We start from the raw sequence: 20,186 nt of genomic DNA, 5'->3' as shown, positions 1-20,186 counted from the left end.
CGCATCTCTAGTGTCTTGACAAGCCCATCTCGTCAGCGAAAGCCAGCCTTCGCAGGCCGCTCCCGTCCCCGGCGTTGGGGGAGGTGGATGGTATAAGACCGGATGCTCCCGATTTCCCTTTTACTATCCGTAGAAGGTCTTGACCAGGGCGACTCCAAATTTCTCTTGGCTTTTGCTTGTTGTCTCTTGGCTGTTGCTTGTTCTCTCTTGGCTTTGCCTTGTTCCCTTTGTGCCAAGGAAAATCATTGAACGCCATCAACCACCCTCGGACCTCCTCCTCCAAAATCGGCTCAAAATGTCGACAGGTCTCGCCCACGACGGGCACGACGCCTCCAGCAGAGACGAGCACGTCTTTGCCGACGAAAAGGTCGGCGATGCCACCCACATTGATGCCGCAGGCAACAAGGTGCTGGCCGATTCGGACCTCATGAACGATGCCTTTGACGGTGAGAACGAAGAACACAACCAGGGCCTGTGGCAGGCTGTCAAGACGCACCCCAAGGCTTGCTTCTGGGCTTTCATCATGTGCTTCACTATTGTAAATCCCCCCCCCCCCCCCCCATTGGCTCTGTTTGGTTTTTACCCCTGCGTGTGTTGGCGGCTCGTCGGGCCGTCATCCCGCCATCCCATCTCCAAGTTCGCGAGTCAGTTGCTAATTGGGTATTTGTTACTAGGTCATGGAATCTTTCGATATGTTCTTGAACGGCAACTTTGTTGCTCAAGCAGCCTTCCAGGAGAGATACGGTGTCGAGGTTGCTGGCGGCGGCAAGGCCATTGAGACAAAGTGGCAGTCCGCTCTCTTCCAGGCCGGCCAGTGCGGTGCCTTTGTTGGTGTCTTCCTCGCCGGGCCGGTCGTCAACAAGCTTGGATACCGCCTGGCCACCATGGTTGCCTTGGTCATGATGAACGCCACTATCTTCATCTCATTCTTTGTAAGCCACTACCGGTCTTTGAATATCGCAATGAAAACATTCACTGACCGCCAAATCAGGCCAACTCTCTTGAAGTCCTCACCATCGGACAGGCATTCGAGGGTATCCCCTGGGGTTTCTTCATCGCCATCGGACCTGCCTACGCCTCTGAGATCGTTCCCCTTGCCCTCCGTGGTGCTTGCACGGCCACTCTGCAGATGTCCTGGTCCATCGGTTCCATCATCGTCGCTGGTGCAACTCTGGGCTTCAACAGCCGTACCGATGAGTGGGCGTGGCGTGCGCCCCTTGCTCTGCAGTGGATCTTCCCCGTAAGTCTACTCACCATCTTCATACCCCGGATGGCCATGAAACTAACCCATCGTTCTAGCTCCCTCTCATGGTCATCCTCTGGTTCGCCCCCGAGTCTCCCTGGTGGCTTATTCGCCGCGGCCGCAAGGAAGAAGCCCTCCGCTCCATTCAGCGTCTCGGCCCCTCCAACGGCACCGCCGGCCAGTCCCAGCGCAAGCTCGCCATGATCGAGCGTACCGTCCAGATCGAAGCCAACATCGGTGGCACCCCCACCCTCCTCGACCTCTTCAAGGGCGTCGATCTCCGCCGTACCACCATCACCTGCCTAATGTACGCCTCGCAGAACTTTGCCGGTAACCTGATCGCCAACCAGGCCACCTTCTTCTTCGAGCAGGCCGGCATGAAGCACGACATGGCCTTCAACCTCAACCTCATCAACTCATGCCTTCAGTTCGTCGCCAACGCCCTCTCCTGGCCCCTGACCGCCTGGTTCGGCCGCCGCACAATCTATCTCTGGGGCACGGCCGTCAACATCACCTTCCTCATGCTCCTGGGCGTCTGCGCCTCGATCCCCCAGAACAACGCCACCAACTACGCCCAAGCCGTCCTCGGAATATTGATCTCCTTCGTCTTCGCCGGCACTCTCGGCCCCATCTCCTACACCATCATCGCCGAGACCTCTGCCGTCCGCCTTCGCGCCCTCAGCACCGCCGTCGGTCGCGCCGCCTACTACGTCGCCGAGATCCCGATGATTTACCTCGCCTCGCAGCTCCTCAACCCCACCGGCTGGAACGTTGCTGGAAAGTGCGGTTTCGTTTGGGGCGGTACCGCTTGTGTGTGCTGGGTTATGGCCTTCTTCTTCCTGCCTGAGCTCAAGCACCGCTCGTACCGTGAGGCTGATATCCTCTTCAACCGCAAGGTCCCGGCACGCCAGTTCAAGTCTACTGTTATCAAGGTGACGGACAACGAGTAAGGAGTGATGTTGGGTTAGATGAAAGATGTAGACTCTACACTCAAGTCCTCTGGATCAAGATGAGATAAAGTTCACGGGCTTGCAGAAGGCAGCCGGCGAGTGGAAATTCCTAGACCACCTCTAGGACCAATCTTTGACAGTACGATAACATGATAGAATCACTTTCCATATAGAGAGCGTTTAATGATACGCAACGATTAATGTTCAATTCCAGATCATATTGAAGACTGAGTGACCGTGATTAGCGTTGGAGCATAGTTTGAGTGACTCATTCCCGGTGCCGTGGTAGAGCGATGGACTCTTCAACCTGATTTTAATTCGTGAATGATAATACTCTAGTTACTGAATCGTATCCGCATTTGGATGTCTGGCAAACCAACGTCGTTTGACCCCTTCAGCTTGTTCGAACCCCAGCTTATTCCCAGCTTTTGCTTCTATTAGTACCCAGGTGGCGTAACACAACGCCGTTTATCTTCGTGGGCGTCCAATTCCAACCAGCAACTACAATCTAGTACTTGCGTGATGGTGCGGCGACTCGAGGCCGACGAAGGTATGTTTTGTCATTTGGATCCCATGAACGATCCCTGTCGATCTTTCGAGGGAAAGCTTCTCCATCCTGCTTCATGAGAATATAAGCTGTTTATCGAAGGATAATTGGCAGTGGCTAGGCTGGCCAGATCACGAAACTCGATATACTGATGAGGATTCGAGGGAAGACTGGTCGTGATGCCACACTAGTCGCTGATTGTGGGCCTGAAATCTTGGTCTTCTATGGCTGGCCTCAATCGTCTTTTCATCCCGGACTTTGCGCTTAATGGCCTTAGCTTGTGTCTTGAAAAGAAATCTCACGAATGACTAGAGCGGCCTCTCAGTGGCCTTGTTCTTGTAGATCCTATGTGTGCCTTTTTCAAATATGGTTGGGGAAAGGTGAGGTCCAAAGATGAGCGATGTTGAAGTCTTGATGCTGAAGTTTTCAAGGAGGAGAAACAGCTCCGGCAAGGTGAGAGTGAAGAAAACGAAAGGATGAAGAAAGAATGGCGAGAACACTCACGTTCGGGCGGGACAAGACCTTCCGGAGGGAGGCAGAAGACGGGAAGGAAATCCGATGCCGGGTAGGGGTTAGCATCCGCCTCGGCGCAAGTTAGTGAAGGAAGCTCCTGATAGAAGGGAGAAACGAAGTTCTCCCTTGGACATTTCCATCGGCCCTGTGCCTGTCTCGTTCATTGATCTTGTCTTCTTTCCGTAAGGGGTGATGGAATTCTCCGGGTAAGGCACCTGAGGAAGCCATCACGAGTCTCCAACGTCACTGCCGCCGCGCCGGATTCACGATCACAATCTTGAGCCTTTAGTTCACATCGACTTCAATTTGAGAAGTCACGAAGGGGATTCTTACATCCGATCTTCTGTTTCTGGTACATTGGAAACATACCTGTTCGGGTCTAGGACCACAATGAAATCTCGAGGAGTGGACATGGATCGGTTGATGCCGCCCGGACACACTTCAAACCAACATTCCCAACGAGAAGCATTGTATGCCATGAGTCGAACCTCTCGTCCTTAACCCCATCTAGTCAAGTCGCTCTATCGGACCATGGTCGCGAACGATCCAGGCCACCCTCATCACGACTGGATGAAAGGCACCGAGACGTCCACTTGGAAGGTCAACGAAACAACACCCGTCCGTCTGCTTCAAAGCATCGCAAATGGACTCGCTCAAATGCCAGATCTGGAATTCCTGCGCCTCGAAGCTCGTCTTCCCCCTTCCCCCTCCAAAATTCGATAGATATCGATTGTTTCATCATGTCCATAGCACCGGACGCCAAAGTTGATGACCCATTCTCGCCCCAGAGATGGCCACATGTATTTCTAGGTACCAGAGGATGGAAACCGTCTGTAAGGATGCTTCGTAAGTTTCGCCGGATGGCGAGAGACCTTCACGATTGGCATACACGTCTCGTCAGGGTTTGATAAATTGGGGCCTGCCTCGAAGTTAAAAGGCCAAATGGCAGTCGCTCATTCAAGGTAGTTGACAACTACTGTCACTTTACAGTGGCTCGAGGCTTCTGAGCCCGGTCATTGTGGATTGAAGCCCCAGCTATGACCGGAGCGTTGACTTTATCATTGGTCATTCCATTCTTTTCCCAGTGAGAGCCAACACAAGGGGGTGATACCAGCGTGAGGAGGCAAGCAATCATATGAGGCTTCTAGCTTATTGGGTAGATGTATGATAGAATGCAAAAATAGCGGTAATATCTTAGACAAGCCATGCGACGAGAGAAATGCGCTCCATTTTCATAACATAGTACGGAGCTCTCTTTGCCAACAATAGTACCAAAATCGCTCAATTACGTCTACTTTGCCGACATGTCCTCAAGGGGTCATGCGATATCCCATCGAGTGCAGAAGGATGACAATACATACGTGTCCAGCCTTTCTCCACATCTACCTGAACATGACTTGTTCTATTCCTAGATCTGATAGAAGCAACAGCTGCATTGTATACGCGTTGAGTCTTGTCACGTTCCTTGAAAGCCGGTGCATATTTAGTGCGCCAGCAAAGCCGGAAAACTGGCGTCATATTCCACAGCAGACCAGTCCCGTCATGTGGATTTTGCATCCGACTTCTCATCTTCTTCAAGGCAAGTTATCGTGAGCCTTCTCCAATGTGAAGAATACCTTCTCATACCATCCATCGGTACCCAAGGACTGGAGACTTTGCCCGTACGGCGCATAAAACCCACAGTCGATAAGAACGGGCATTCCATCGTCCCCGATCATGATGTTTTCCGGGTTGATGTCGTTTTGTGCCAGGCCAATGAGTGGGCATATGACGCTGCTGATTAGACCATCCAGGGAACCTTCACTAATCAAGGTCCTGGAATTCTGACAGCCGGGTCAGTTGAGTGAGCATATGGTCATATGACTTGAGGACAAGTCAGGTGATGCAGTCGCGTATGGTTCGGCGACCATGGTACTAGATGATATACGGATGTGGACTCTTGGAGACCTTTTCCACGATCAAGGCCTCACCGAGGATGGATTTCTCTTCCCTTAATCGACTCGCAGCAGTTGAGACCGGGGCTTCGGATGAACACTGGAGCATCGACGTCGTCTGGGGCGATCGTGAGCTGGGTGCCGGTGGGGATCTCAGGGTAGATCTCTCCATTGGATACGAGCTATAATGTCTGGCGATTTCTTCCAGAGATAGCTCCCGCTGTTTCTCGGAGCTGTATGAGCCAAACCAGAGTTCGGCTTTGTTCAATATGTGGTAGAAGGAGACGGATTTCGGCTCGCATCGCTGTCCCAGGCTTCGATAATGGTGAGGTCTTAAAGTGATGTTAGTGTAGGCCTGGCAGGTTCCATCTGGCCTTTTCTAGCAGGCTCCAGTGATGGCATCGTGTAGATTTTGGGATGGCTACGCGCTCAGCAGGATGGAGAGGGACAGAAAGTTCAAGATTGGTGTGGGATGTGTTGGAAGTAGGAAATTCAGCCTTACATGTAGTCAATGGAGCGACGTGCCATTGTTACAGTACGAATAAGTGTCGCACGTGTCACACACTAAAGTATCTCAATCCATACCAACAAAGGGTTCTATTCACCATTGGCGCCACCCTGTTGTGTGACCCAGAAGCAGAGAGGGCCAGCCACACCAGAACTTCTTGCATGTAATACTTCAAGCAAGTCAGCTCAAGTGCCTATCAATGTTACTCGAGCTTCGTCCGAAATGGGTTCGACCTCACGATGATTGGCGACAAGTTACACGAGGCAACACTGGCATCCGATCACATCGTGACCCTAGTACATGCACCACGTGAGCCTTTAACGGCGAATGAGGCTCGTCGAACGCTTAAAACGAGATTCTGAAAAGCATGATGTTATTTAGTGCCGTAGCGTGGCCTTGAAAAGTCGAGTTATCACAACATCGTGGACCCTCTTATAAGATAAAGATGTTTGATTTTTTTCGTAATTTTTGCAGCGAATCAACAGATACAGACAGACAATCCACGACGGCCAATAACCGTCCTCGAACTTTTAGAGAATAGAAGCGACGTCGAACAGCCCATTCCAACCACCCCAATGATCCATGAACCATCGATGTAATCGCGATAAGTCATCATTGCAGCCAAATGAGTAGATCACTGTCCACATCCTTGACAATCCCATGACGTTCTTATGTGTTGTATGGGGTACCTACTCCGTTCTAAGGTGCGTAATGTCAGAAATCTGCCCTATCATCTCTCTAGCGTGTCCGTCTGTACTGACCATGACGCAGTCCTCGCATCGGTAACCTTTGACCCAAACAAACCCACCACAATTGACTCCCGCAAGGTATTTGTTCTTGCAGGAATATTTTTCAAACCCCGAGCTCGGCTTAAGCGTGTGAGATTTGGTTATTGCCATGTTGAGGAATCTGTACCAGGATGGCCAGGATGTTGTCTTGTTGAGCTTAATCCGCTGATCAGATATGTTTGATTGAGTTTGACTTCATTTGAACTCACAGGACTCTCTGGAATCAACGTAGATTAAGTAATTCAGGTGACTCTTGGACATTGACTTCATGTACCTACGACCTCCAAGGGAAGCAACGACATTTTTGAGATGTCAGCGAACAGAAAGTGTATTCGCAACCATTTGGGTCTTCACGACCTAGATCACTCCACCCAATTCATCTCATTCTACATGAAAGAAGCCACTCCATCCGAATGAAGTGCGTGCCTGCGAGCAAAGTGTACGTACATGAAGAGGGTGTGTATACCTAGAGCAAATCTTTGTTCTTGAAAGATGTGTGTGTCCACGAACAAGGCGTATGAATTGGAGAGAGGTGTGTGTTGCGGTGAGTGAGTTGCGCATTCATATATACTTGAAACGTATATGTTCATGAAGGCGGTGCGGGTGACATAAAGAACGAGGGTGTTCATGCACCACCAGGTTTAGTATGGGGTCACAGTGTGCGAGGGCGAGTTACGGGACAGCCGGGCACCACTCCGATTGGAACTCAGTGAACCTTGTCAGACTCCGGGTCTTCAAATAGCAGTATTGAAGCAATAGATCTTGCATTCTGGCAAAATCATTCGATCTTTTCGCTCTGTTGTCAAGAGCGGCCAAGGAGGGCGAGGATCTTAAGCCGGCTATGTTAGCTATGCGCCAATAACATTTTACCTTTGTTCTCCGCTGCGAGTGCTTGCACGGTCTACGATATCGAACAGTCGTTGCATGTATGGATTAGGTACAGCGACCAGTCTGTTACGGCTGAGGGAATTCATTCCAGCATTGACAACGATACGACCATTAGAATCGCCAACTGCAGCTGTATAAATGCATGTTCACGACCGGCAGGGATAACAATTCGTCAATTACTGGCAGCGGCTAACACAAACGCAGAGGTAAGATGGCTACAGGCTGCATAGTATCACCAGGGATATTGTATCTACCTTACTTCGGACTTAGCTAGGCTTCACGTACATATCACGGATATACATCCTCATTAACAATGGTTACATCAAATGTAGCTCATAAATGAAGTATCTTGTTGGCATACACGTCAGAAGGGTAACGGTATGGCTGGTTCAAGCAGAAATTTAAAATGTGGCATGTCATTACGGCGTATGAAGATGGATGAAGAAAACATTGAGCGTGGCCCGCCAGTAGTTTTAAATGAATGAAGAGGCCAGACCGTTTGAACAGCCCTGCCCACCTTCAATATTCACAGTCTCTACTGACTACTCTTAATCCAACATAAACGATTACAATATTAGCAACAATATTCCAAAGATTTTGATACAACGTTGGGTTAGATTAGGATTAAAAATGAAGTAAACATAGGACTAGGTAAGTACCAAGTTAGATAAGTTCATTACCTAGAATCGAGCTCGAAAAGAAACATGGAATCTTTGGTAGTGCTCTGCGCAATGCCTATTAGCTAAGGTAGCCTACTTTCAATAGCTTGCTAACGTCTTGGACTTCTGGAACCTAAAGAGATCGAAGAAAACGGTAAGTCCTCATGTCCTCATACCCAGGCTCCTGGGTTGGGTGTGTATCACTCCGCCATATAATTCCCAGGATACGGGAGGTTCTTTCGACGTTATGCGAACAAGCCACATGTATTTCAGGCAAAGGCTGTAACGTCATATTTGAATCTTGTAGGTTCTGTACCAGGTCAGAATATCAGGAGTTGAAACCTCAATGTCGGTGTATTACCTCAAATGGGGCATAATACTCGAGTCTACGGTCGTAGCAAATGGTATAACGTGGGAGACGACTAATCATCCCGATCACGTGAGCTGATGACTTAGAAGACTTGTTGAGGGACGTCAAATTACATAATGCCTGCTCGTGAGATCCAAAAGCGTTGGGAAACCATCACAAGACATGCAGGCAGGGGACGGAGTTGGCTCAGCTGGGCCCAGCCCACATGGCTACGTTGCACCCATGCTGTACTACGTATGCTTGCTTGCCCCTTGTCGAGGTCCCCAACCTCGCCCAATGCCGTCTCTACAGGCTTTATGAGCGGAACCAGCGGCTGAAACGGGGCATCCACACACGCTGCTGCAGCCTCTGCCGGAGTGTCTGGCCCGGTAGAGGTGCATCTTCCGGCTGCCATGATGCCCTAGACTGTAGGTAGTGATCAACGACCCATGTAACATCTCATCGGCTACATGGGAGGAGTTCGGGTTTCAGTATGATCGACGGCCACAGGAAGGTATTAGTGGAGTACGATACAGTCGTGTCCTTGGTTCCTGTGCGCAACATGCGCTTGGAGTTGTATGCCGACTACTTCTGTTTAAGTTACATGTCGTTGATCTCCACACGGCTATAATTCCCATTGCTGAACATCATGCTCTACGACTGTAGCATTGATCACTTGAGACATTTAAACATCGCGTATTTTTCTTTAGTGATCCTTTTCCAACCCGAGATAGACATAACTTTCCTCCTTTCCTCCTTACGACCGACCTCCAAGTCTTCTATGTCGCTATAGATTGTACTACTCAGTATTAGGAGATATCCGTCAGAATCCACCCCATACGAGTCAATTACTTACCAAAACGCAGTTCTCGCACCGGGTACGGTATACCCAAACCCAAGATGGGCAGTTGACGGTGTACTTGTATCTATTGACACATGGATAGCGATCCATGGCGTAAGTGGAAGGCTGGTGCGCGATGGAGATGTGAGAACTTGGATGTCTGAGCTTTAGAAAGCTGCTCAAAAGATGATCAATAACGACCTTGAAATGACTTCGCTCTCATTAGTAAGAGTACTCGAAGCCGCTATGGTTTATATCCTGCCTGCTGTCCGTGTCATCGCTTATCTGCGACCTCCACGGGAAACAACATATAGTAATTCTCGATGTGTAAGGCCCATGATCAAACAAAGTGTCCCCGGGCATCTTCTCGGTTGCTTTGTCCTCAACCTTGCTAGGATTATATGCGTGAAGCCGTAGTAGGAAAGTGGCGAATTGCGTATTCTGAGGAAAAGGTGGTAGAGGGGCATATGTTTCAGACAGTTTCTTCTATGACGACAAGAATATGAGGCGTCGGGCAAAAGATCAAGGATTGTTGGGCTGTAATTGAGAGGTACAATTGACCGAGATGATGCCCAGATGGATTCGTGTGAAGAGGTCGTCCCTGACAAATCCCGTTGTCTCTAATTACAAACGATGTAGAGATAAGGCTACATGAAGGCCGGGCCACGGAGCTAGCATGCATTACCCCATTCTCTAAATTTCGCTACTCTATACATAAATAGGAGAATGCTCGGACTTTGACTCCGGTCTCTTGGTGTAAAGAAATCCCCCAGGACGCGGACAGGTAAGAGATATCCCGGTGGTGTAACAGTCCAAGTACGGGTGTACCCGGTACTGTTACGATCGTCGGTCTGGCCGCTTCATGGAATGCAGGAACACATGGATGTCCCAAGAGTGTAAATATTTCAAGGTTATTTTCGTGCTCATGCCCACTTGTGGATTATTCTGAAATAAGTTGCCGGTCTGGGAACTTCGACTTTTCGACGTGAGCTTGGGCGCCATCTCCAATCCTAGCCCATGGCCCGCCTGTGAGTGGACAAGAGAAGGCCAAGCCGCCCCTCATGTCCCACGCGCCATGGACCTATAGCGGAATAAGGTCCGAATTTGACTTTGAGCCAGCCAATGGAAAACGGAGTTGTGACAGTCTAAGCACTGTTAGAGTGGTGGAGGGAGATTGCTCTACATTACTTGCCCTTGAAAGCTGCTCAACCCATTATCCGTTGAATCCGACTGCATATCCGTCCATGGTCCATGGATCTCTACCCGATTCATCCCGAAGATTGAGGGTTAAATACTACAGCTACTTCTGTCGTGATGCGTATTACCTTATAGCCTAAGGTACCCCCAGTCGACTACCTCGGGATCTATCGGACGTGGACGACGCGGTGAACTTGAGCTTGGCCGAGGTGAGGTATGCGACTTTCACTTGCTCCATCTAGACCTAAGGCCTTACCTAACCCTCTGTCAAGTACCGGGATATTGTTTTCGCGATGTTGTACCTATCTTTCTTATGTCCTGTTCCAGTCGATGTGGCCGTCCTTTCGACCCTTCAAAATCGCTTTGGCGCTTGAGTCTGGCAAGCAAGGGGCTAATCAGTGGGTGAACTGAGATGGCCAGGTCGTAGGCAAGACTGTGGGCCGCCATTCCCTACCTTAGATCATGATGTGTTGTGACGGTGTGGCTGGCACTATTTTTGATCGTTATAATGATCTATGGATTCGTTAGCCAGCCACATTGTGCCGTGTTGTGTTGTTTTCCCTTTTTTTCAAGAGCCCGAACGTCGAAGTCGGCGTTCAGGCATATGTAGGGCTCATAAGGACTTTACCTACTGTGCTGACTTGAAACCAACCTTTCCCACATGAGAGAAATCAGGCCATTTTCGCCCGCACACCCCTTGACCTTCTAGACCGAAGTACGCATATTTCTGCTCGAGGCTAAAATCAAGGTTTGGAGGCCCAAACTAGGCAGATCGGCCGTGGATCCTCGGACCAGGCGGTTGGGACTCGGAGACGCCTTCCAATCTGATGTCTAGGATAGATGGTTCTGCTTCACAGATCCAACGCCACTAGATGTACCCATGCATGTGTTGGTAAGTAGATTTCAGCCCGTTATGGCTTTTGCACTGACAGGTGACAGAAATGGGGTGGTTACCACTTAATGTCCCTGCATGTTTCTCTGCCGTTCTGCCGCTGTCTCAACTTGGATAGACCCGAAGAAATGACAGTTCGCCATTTGCTACTTTTGCCTGAGCGCAAGACTGTGGGTCTGACTGACCATGGCTACGCTGCCCAATGGCATGTAAAACTGCGTGTCTGTTCTACGACCGGTAACATTGGGCCCTCCTTTGACTTGGAGTCGAAGTCCGACCCGTTCGGACGAGGTGACGAGTATCGTACCCACCGTCTAGAGTCAAGGACCCTAGGCACGCTTAATACCAAGCAAATCGCAGCAGACCAATCGTATCACCGAATAAGCGAATGTGCATGAAGCGCAACATGATTTGTGATTGTATTCGCGATCCAGAGGCTGTTGGTTGAAGAAGGCTGCAAGTCATCTCCTATCGGTGAAGTTAGCAGGACGGCTCAGAGTGATGGTTTGTCCACATCTCTGTACGAATGGCCCTCTTAGAGACTGATTCTCCAACTTCTTTTCTTTTTCTTTGGTTTGATCTAAATGTAAGCTTCAGCTTGGGGGGCAAATCATGATCCAAAATTTCAATATTCCTGAACCAAATACCGAACCGTGTTGACGAAGACGCTCGTAATCCCTTCGCAAGACAAACTCAGCTCGCCATAGGGCTGCAATCGTACGAATCAAGCTTTAGCTAACATGTCTATGGCGATGGGATAAAAGATCAACAAATTGGCGAGGAGATGTAACATTATCGCTGCAACGTATGCGTTGAAGATGTCTGTAATACGTGGTATAATGCCATATTCCAGTCGTGAGTGTGGTGGTATCGTTCTTCATTCCCTTCACTCAACCTTGAGTATTATCACTTTTTCGATTACACACCTCAGAACGCATCAACAGCAATGGTCGAAGATCACAATCGTGCGGCAGCCATGGAGTTTGTAAGTTGACTCCACACCTCGATACACCATCACAGCCTTCGAGAGATTATCGAACTCACCATCTTCATTGACAAGCATCCATTTCCTAAGCTTCCAATTGGACTCCGAGCAATGATATGGCGGTTTAGTTTCCCACCCACTCGAACTGTCTCTATTCGATGCGATACAGCCCATTCAACCTGGGGAACCTCCCCGGCAAAGGTCCCGGCCAGCTTACACACTTGCCGCGAATCGAGACAAGAGGCCATACGATACTACGGCAACTTAAAGTTCGGTATAGCTGGAGTACCGAAGATCTACTTCAATCCTGAAGTCGACGTTTTACACTTTGGTCCGCTCAATGGATTCATGGCGGCATCTGCACAGTATTTTTCTGCCATGTCGTTGTGCGACCCATCAGACTTGAAGGATGTCCGCTACTTGGCGATCGACGACTCTGTGCTTGGACACGGGCTCAACAGGGGGGGAGCCGGCTCCGAACTCGCTACTCGGACCATTCGTCAACTTCCGCTGCGCATGCCGGGGCTGAAAGGGATCGTGTTCGTGCGCAGCAAAGCTGCGTCTGTATTTCGAGAGACGGACAACTATTGCAGAGACCTTCAGACATTGATTGGAGTTGCAATACGGGAAGTTGCTAGCAAATTTCCGGAATGGAAGGTTCCTTCGTGGTGTACGGCAACAACTTGTACGGACGAAAGCTTGTAATGTGGAAGGTTGGGCAGGATCCGTCTCGATACTTCAAACGGGAATTTACTAGAACCTTCGGGGCTAGGAATATCTGCCGATCAGAGGACACACTAAACCTATCCTGAAGTTCGAAATGATCAGCTGAATATTGTTACATGCCCAAATATCGGGATAGGGCCAAGGCTAGTCCAGGCTCCCAGCAATAACACGAAAGAAGTCAAAACGTTCAGTCAACTTTGCTCCCAACCTAGTGAGAGGGATGCCTCTCTGTACCCATGAATCCTGGAAGCCCTACAGACATCTCAAAGCCCCCAATCAAGCCAACGAGTGCCCCCCTTCCCTTTCGCCAGCATTCTCGATCCGCCTCGCCGACTACCTAGGAAATCCCGACGGTTACGTCTCATCGCCTCGAAAGTGTCGAAGAAGAGTGGCGGAGTCGAGCGCGGAAACGCTGCGAGGTTTCAATACGGTGGCGACCAAGACCGAGAGCATCATCTTGACGATGGAGCGAGGGACTATGCAAACTTGTAAAAGAACAGACCTCCATAAAGAATCCAAGTTCCGATTACCCGCCCCCGCATGAACCTACCAGACCGTAACGGTCCATCAGATTTTGTTGGGAAACTTGGATGAAAGCGAAAGACGGTCATCGCGTTCAGAACACGTGGGAAAGATTGACCAAGGATATCGAGCCCTCATAGCGAATTCTGATATAGATGATGCGCTGTGGTCTGTCCCTAGTATCGAAGAGAAAATACCCCAACGCCTGATACACCCACAACTCCATCAAACTCAAGCCGAAGCTCCATGGAACCCCGAAATCACTCGCTACCCTAACTCAGAGTCTTCCCAAAAATGACTTCGCCGCAGCATATATACCTATAACCAATCACCAATGCACCGAGGTTTTCCGAAACATGGCATCTTCCTCTGAATCTTTCTTGAAGTAACCGTGCCTCTCTGCTTTAGAGAATCGAGGCGAATCTAGTCATGGAGTTGACGACCATGCGGAAGACGAGGCCGGCAATGCCCACTACAACGAAGATTTGCCCGAGCTCGATCCAACTCTTGAGGCGGACTTCCGTCTCGAGGAAACCGCCCTTGATATCCTGGCTTGCGGGGAACCGTCCGGTCGACAGGTACTCTTCCATTATAGCATCCTTCTCGTACCACCGCTCGCGAAGCCAAGTGTCGAAAACTTTGGCGTCGTCCAGAGGAATATCGGCAAGGCGGAAGCGGCGCCAGTGGAGGTTGACGGACTTTGGGGGACGACCTTGGAAGTAGGTGCTCGTGAGAGTGAAGAACTGGTCGCCAAACTTGCCACGGCTGGAATGCTATTAGTGCGAATCGCAAACAAGATGACCAGCGAAGGCGCTTGGCGCAAGGGGAAAGGTTCACTTACGGAACTCCTTCGTATGCGACTGTGCAGTCGTAGATGTAGTCGAGTGAACCCTTCAGCTCGTTCAGGCAGAAAAAGGTACCTGTGCTTCGTGGGAGAAGCACGTGTTCAGGGTCCTTGAGATCGTTCTTCTTGGCCCATGCTGCTGATTTCCTGCGGCCGTTGGTAGACAGGTTCGTTCCCTCGGGGAAGAGCAGGAGCCACATGGGATCGAGGTACTTGTTCCCATTGGTGCCAACGTGTTGCTTCTTCAGCTTCTGAAGCCGGTGTGCGAGACGCGGTTGGTCAGTCGACATCTTGCGCGACATGAAGATGAAGCCATAGAACATCATGCCGGCGCCGACACCGGGGATGTACTTGAGCGATTCCTTGAGAATGATATAGATGTGTCCGTGCATGCTCGGCGAGTTTGCGTAGGCTACCCACCAGAGGTAGAGCCAGTCGGTGTAGATCTGCCCCAGCACCGTCAGTATCCCGATTTCTCGTGTCGCAAACATCCCCAAGATCAGGTGTCTCGTACCTGGTGGTTTGCGACAAGCACCACTCGCTCCGGAAAGTTGAACTGAACCCTGCCGTCTGCCGTCTTTTGGATCTGACCTTTCATGGACGCATCGCCGCTAATCCTGATCGTAGTACTGCTCCAAATGTGCGTCATGGCGGTGATAGTGAGGCCAAACGATTGCTTCGTCAGCGCCATGTAGGAGTAAAACATGTCGCGATTCGCCCAATACAGCGGAACACCTAGAATCTGCGTGGTGATGATGCTACATGCGACACATGTTAGCATCGAGCTATCGCAAAGCCAGACTGATCAGACCCGGGGTAGAACGTACGCAAGACAGCAAGCAGCAAAGTAGACGCCGAATGAGAAGCCTCGCAATACCTGCATCAACAGGCTGTGCTTGACGCGACCGGCCGGATGAGGATCGCTTGGTTTTCTAACGAGGCCCGCGTCGGGGGCTGGCGCAGAAACCTTGATATCACCTTTCGCATCGGTCTTGTGTACGTCGGTCGCCATGATGGCAGTTATTGGATTATTTGTTCGGTCGTAGCCTTGAAGGGGAGATTCGAGAGGCATGAGGATGATTTCGGGAGGATTAAGACCACCCGAAACGAAGACGATATCGCTTTGGGACTTTCAGTGGACGAGGGCTTCGTTGTGCAGTGTTGGAAAAGTTGGCCGTGATGTCGCGTGCGACCTGGCATGTGAGACGAGCAGCTGGACAGTCGACAGCCAGGGTGATGCCTGGCGCCGCGGGGTCGGAGGGTCGGTGTAGGAGACGGTCGATCAGGGCCACCAAGAATGGGGCGACGGAGGAACGTTCGGGGTCGCTAGAGTATGGGAAGAAGAAATCGAGAGTAGGAGTGTCGATGTTCGTCGGTCAAGTTAGGTGGGCGTTGGCGCCTTGTAGGAGTGGCTGAAGCTATGCATGCGGCGTCATTGCATTTGAAGGTTTAATGGAAGAAGATTGTCAAGCTGTGATTCGGTATTCAGAGTTAGGGCAGGGTAAGGATGGTCAGATAATTAGATCAGGCAAGGTAGAGTAGCGTACGAGGGTATGAGGCGGTAGAGGACGGTAAAGTGGTGCCTTTGAAGCTATCCGAACACGCTCGCTGATCGTCAAAGGAGTTTGTACCCTGTCCAAAGTGGAGGAGGGCATGAGGTAATACAACGAACAGCAAGGAAGGCAAGACTCAGAGTTGCGGTACAGACATGGTCCGGTGTCTTGTCTGGTCTGGTCTGGTCTGGTCAGGTTTGAGTCTGCAGCATCGGCCGAGCGCAGCCGCGGCCTTGATTTTGGGCCGAATCTGGAGGATGGAGGGGTTCACGGCAAGGTACGTACTCTTGTGGTATGTCATCGTCTGCGCCGGCAGCTTCGGAGAAAGTGCGCCTGAAGTGCTGCTTTCTGCATGGGAAAGTACGAAAGCTGGGAGCTGCCTGACCAGTGACCAAGTACTCCGTTCTTGCCTGCAGCTACGACATGTGGAATGGCTCCATGGCGGGGCAAGCACGCACGGTTCACCCTCCGCAATTGGCTGCATCTTGTCCCCGCACGTGCCACACACAGCTGACATGGATCATCTCCCACCCCGAAGTCCGTCCCTCCGTTCCATCTCCAGTTATCTCCGTTGCGTGTCTCCACGATCGGCGTCTCCCGAGCCAATCCTGCCGCTGCTATTCCCATCTGACACACCTCCTCACCTGATGCTCACCGACAGCGGCTATCCAGGTGAGAACCACAAGGCACCAAGCTCTGCTCTCGAGCTACCTTACATAGGAACCCATCTAGATCAATGCACCAAGTCTTCTTTCTTTGACGCAGCTTTCTCACATGCGAAACTACAAAATCAAACGGGGAATTATTTCTTCTGAACCACTTCATGCCCATGCACTAGTGCGAACCTTCACGTTTCACGAGCAAAAGATGAGATCAACTCAATTGCATGAGGCTGCCCTACCCGGTGCTGCTCAAGCTCTTCATGCAGGCCAAGACAATGAGGCAAGAGGAAAAATATTCTGCATGTGAGTGACGCTCAGAGCTGAATTACCAGCTTTTTCGCAGACACGCCCTGTTTCAACAAATCAAGTCCAGCTTGGATCGACTCCAGCCCTTTGCCAACGACCTCCGCGTCCGGCTTCGGCTTCAGCTGGCCATTCCTTAGAGCACCCGGTACAAAGTCTCTCCAGACAGGATTCTGCACTTCTTCCGGGTCCTCTGTTATCTGGTAGGCAGTCACTGCACGAAGATTAGTATTCACAATCATGTCTGGGTATCGCCCACCTCGACGCGAGCTGACTCACTCATGCTAATCTCCGCGTTCTTCCCATAATCGCCCTCTGTCGGTAACACAACCGAAACCTTTCGCGGTCCGATTTGATCCAATATGGCACCGATAGGCTTCAAAGACTCGGGGCCCGAGATCGCGTCGTATACTCCAACAAGATCCGCCCCAGATAACGCCTTCAGCGCGTCGTGGACGAGCGTATCCGAGTGGTAATCCACAACTACCTCTGCGCCCAACTCAAAGACCTTGTCAAAGTTGCGCTGCGAAGCCGTGGTAACGACTCTAAGCCCCGAGGCGACCGCCAACTGTACTGCCGTGCCTCCTACAGATGACGCACCGCCCCATATGAGGATCGTCTTGTCAATTCGACGCGGAGTGAGGGATGGTAGAGGTAGGCCTAAATGTTGCTTCTTATAGAGCCCCACTGCTGCCGTTGCGATCGCCAGCGGTAGTACCGATGCGCTTACGAAGCTCGCGTCATCTGGGATGGGGGAAACGAGGTTCGCGTCTGCTTTGCTGTAGAGCTGGAACGTTCCAAACTCGTGGTTCTGCTTGCCTAATCCGGTGCAGTATCTGCGCGTGATGTTAGTCAAGGCCGGCTGGCGATAGGGCATGTGGTCTAAACAGGTATGCCTAGCAGATTGCACCACGTTCTCGGGAAGACTAGAATAACGGCATAGGTACACACCCTATGACCCGCTGGCCCTTTTTGAGATGAGTTACTCCATCGCCGACCTCTTCGACAAAGCCTGCAGCATCTGCACCGAGTATAGTAGGATACGTCTGCACAATGATGCCCATATCCCTGGGTCATGTCAGTGGTGCCTTCTCTCCATGAGCACGGAGCGCACCTACTGGATCTTCCATTCTGCGGGATTCTTCTCAAGTGTAAGAGGAAAAGTCGCGGTCTTGGAAATTCTAGCTGAAAATGTCACTCACCAGAGCCGTCGCTACATTCCTGATGACCACCTCTCCTAACCCGACCTTTGGGGATGGAGCATCGTCGACCCTCATCGGGTAAGTCTTTGCGTGTGTAAGCCAAGCAGCCTTGTTTCTCGACATCTTGACCTGGGGAGTGAAGGAAGTCTCCTTTTCTTGCTGAAATTGTTGAGTCTTTTCTACGACCTTAAAGATCTGAGAAGTCCTGGGTTCCAATAAGTGTCCACGGAGACTATGGATATTTCCGTGGAGCTCAAGAATCTCCCTCAGTACCTTCCCATTGAGGGTGAATACAAACTGCATTATAAATCCAGCCCCGGCTCTATCGGATCTAGTGTAGACCGATTTAAATCGCGACATCAGTCGAACGTAAACCAATATGGTGGGGCCGGAGCCGGATAGTGGAGGGCCGGGCGCTACGTTGATGGAAACTCTCCCTGGATGACAGTTTGTAAAGAAAGGCGAGTATTTCCAAGTTGGGATTGAAGCCTTGAACTGGGGGCTTTAGCACTCGTGGGTCCAATTGTTTCTCATTCCCCTCGATATATGGAAATAACAGCTATAGCACCGTACAGAGTACGGACGAAGACCTGGTCTTCTCGAAATTAAACTACGGACTCTACCCAGACTCCTCAATATCAAATATGCTTCCTCAGTCGTAAATAGAGACAAGAATCCCTCCGGAAACCCCACGACGAGCACAACCAAGGCTCTAATTCTTGGCCACCTTGATCAATAAAGATCCAACGCCACTCCCACCACCCCACTGCCGGTGCGCAGTCTGGATATCCTCCATGTCCCAAACACACTTGATCGGCACCGTAATCGTCCCCGTTCTCAACATATCCAACAACGCCGTGACATTAGGTACATATGTCGTAGAGTCCCTGTTCAACGCATAGAACGTCGTGCTCCTCTTCGTCAACAGGTTCAAGTTCCTCGCAAACAGCTTCAACAGCGCACCCGTCGGGTTCCGTGGGGGCGCGCCCTCATTCAACGACGCCTTGTTATTCCCGAATCCGACAAGCGTGCCATCCTCGGCGAGGATGGAGTAGCTCTCGTCAAAGCTCTCGAAGCCGAGCGGATCAAAGACTGCATGCGCGCCTCCGAGGGCGTTCATCTCCTTCATCCAGTTCTTGTCGCTGTAGACGAAGGGGATCCCGCCCTCGCGGCGGACGTCAATGTGGTTGCGCTGGCTCGCGGTGCCGTAGACTGTCGCGCCCTGCAGCTGCGCGAGCTTCATGAGGGCGTACCCCACGGCGCCGCTCATCCCGTGGACAAACACCCGCTGGCCCTTGGACACCCGCGCCGAGTGCATCACCATGCCGTACGCGGTGTTCCAATCGCAGATCAAAGCGGTCGCCTGGCGGTGATCCACGCCGTCGGGGACGCGGATGCAGTACTTCTCCGGCTGGTTGACCAGCTCCGCCTCGGAGTCGTACTTCGTCAGGACGGCGACGACGTCTCCGATTTGGAAGTTCTTGGAGCCTTCGCCTAGGGCGCGGACGGTGCCAACAAGGCAGTAGCCCGGGGTTAGGGGCGCTTTCTTCATGAAGGGGTAAATGCCCTTGCGCATGTTGACGTCGGCACCGGAGAAGCCTGAGTATTCTGTGGCGATTTGGATTTCGCCTGGCGGTGGTGGTGGGCAGACATCGGTGACGACTTTGATCACGTCGACGTCGCCGTATTGGGAGATTATGACTTTGCGGATGCTCGTCATTGTGGCGGTAGGAAAGGAGAGGTTGTAAGGATTGGGCGAGGGTGGAATCTGGGGAGTTGGAGAGACACACGTCAAAGGAAAGAGAACACCAGAGAACCTTTTAAATCATGCATTGGACAAATTCAACTTCTTAATTATGGTCATTATGTACCTACAATCTCATGCGCTAAAACAGATGCCGTGATACCGACTCGCGTGTTCTGCGATGCTCAACGGAGACGACGGCATGCCGTAAGGCTTCAGCACCAACCGAACAGCGGGTGTCCGTCGGCACACGGAGCGGTCCGCATGAGTTGTCTTACATCCGCATGCGCACTGCCGGTGTAGATCTCGATCCTTCGCCGACACCCCAAGGAGATA

At 51.2% G+C, this 20,186-nt stretch overlaps 7 protein-coding genes across 7 annotated transcripts; 2 read left to right on the top strand and 5 right to left on the bottom strand.

Annotated features, from left to right (window-relative positions):
* Positions 1 to 295: 295 nt before the first annotated feature.
* On the top strand, positions 296 to 2,193 carry BDP55DRAFT_694287 (alpha glucoside transporter; the record flags this gene model as incomplete). The annotated part of the gene is made up of 4 exons (XM_060577333.1): positions 296 to 538; positions 675 to 932; positions 992 to 1,240; positions 1,300 to 2,193. The coding sequence occupies 4 exons, from the start codon at positions 296 to 298 to the stop codon at positions 2,191 to 2,193; spliced, it is 1,644 nt and encodes a 547-aa protein (XP_060428880.1).
* A 2,907-nt stretch (positions 2,194 to 5,100) lies between these two features.
* On the bottom strand, positions 5,101 to 5,715 carry BDP55DRAFT_768881 (uncharacterized protein; the record flags this gene model as incomplete). The annotated part of the gene is made up of 2 exons (XM_060581039.1): positions 5,101 to 5,519; positions 5,690 to 5,715. 2 exons carry the CDS (start codon positions 5,713 to 5,715, stop codon positions 5,168 to 5,170), a joined length of 378 nt encoding a protein of 125 aa, XP_060428879.1. The 3' UTR covers positions 5,101 to 5,167.
* Positions 5,716 to 12,090: 6,375 nt separating this feature from the next.
* BDP55DRAFT_163593 (uncharacterized protein) lies at positions 12,091 to 13,120 on the top strand. The gene is made up of 2 exons (XM_060565708.1): positions 12,091 to 12,294; positions 12,370 to 13,120. Exons 1-2 carry the CDS (start codon positions 12,256 to 12,258, stop codon positions 12,997 to 12,999), a joined length of 669 nt encoding a protein of 222 aa, XP_060428878.1. The 5' UTR covers positions 12,091 to 12,255; the 3' UTR covers positions 13,000 to 13,120.
* An 826-nt stretch (positions 13,121 to 13,946) lies between these two features.
* BDP55DRAFT_553444 (acyltransferase) lies at positions 13,947 to 15,398 on the bottom strand (the record flags this gene model as incomplete). Its single annotated transcript, XM_060569291.1, has 4 exons — positions 13,947 to 14,307; positions 14,384 to 14,832; positions 14,901 to 15,144; positions 15,214 to 15,398. 4 exons carry the CDS (start codon positions 15,396 to 15,398, stop codon positions 13,947 to 13,949), a joined length of 1,239 nt encoding a protein of 412 aa, XP_060428877.1.
* A 1,166-nt stretch (positions 15,399 to 16,564) lies between these two features.
* On the bottom strand, positions 16,565 to 18,055 carry BDP55DRAFT_665277 (uncharacterized protein). Its single transcript, XM_060575019.1, has 3 exons — positions 17,854 to 18,055; positions 17,184 to 17,800; positions 16,565 to 17,118 (listed from the first exon to the last, which is right to left on the bottom strand). The coding sequence occupies exons 1-3, from the start codon at positions 17,979 to 17,981 to the stop codon at positions 16,916 to 16,918; spliced, it is 948 nt and encodes a 315-aa protein (XP_060428876.1). The 5' UTR covers positions 17,982 to 18,055; the 3' UTR covers positions 16,565 to 16,915.
* BDP55DRAFT_163536 (uncharacterized protein) lies at positions 17,934 to 18,642 on the bottom strand. Its single transcript, XM_060565706.1, has one exon. The coding sequence runs from the start codon at positions 18,464 to 18,466 to the stop codon at positions 18,086 to 18,088; it is 381 nt and encodes a 126-aa protein (XP_060428875.1). The 5' UTR covers positions 18,467 to 18,642; the 3' UTR covers positions 17,934 to 18,085.
* Positions 18,428 to 19,966, bottom strand: BDP55DRAFT_163551 (zinc-binding dehydrogenase). The gene has a single exon (XM_060565707.1). The coding sequence runs from the start codon at positions 19,824 to 19,826 to the stop codon at positions 18,819 to 18,821; it is 1,008 nt and encodes a 335-aa protein (XP_060428874.1). The 5' UTR covers positions 19,827 to 19,966; the 3' UTR covers positions 18,428 to 18,818.
* Between the last annotated feature and the right edge of the window lie 220 nt (positions 19,967 to 20,186).

This window comes from Colletotrichum godetiae (genome assembly GCF_030913485.1).
Source record: "Colletotrichum godetiae strain CBS 193.32 chromosome Unknown BDP55scaffold_23, whole genome shotgun sequence".
Lineage (NCBI taxonomy): Eukaryota > Fungi > Ascomycota > Sordariomycetes > Glomerellales > Glomerellaceae > Colletotrichum > Colletotrichum godetiae.
Note: the sequence above shows the minus strand (reverse complement) of the source record. Positions and strands in the feature narration are given on the sequence as shown.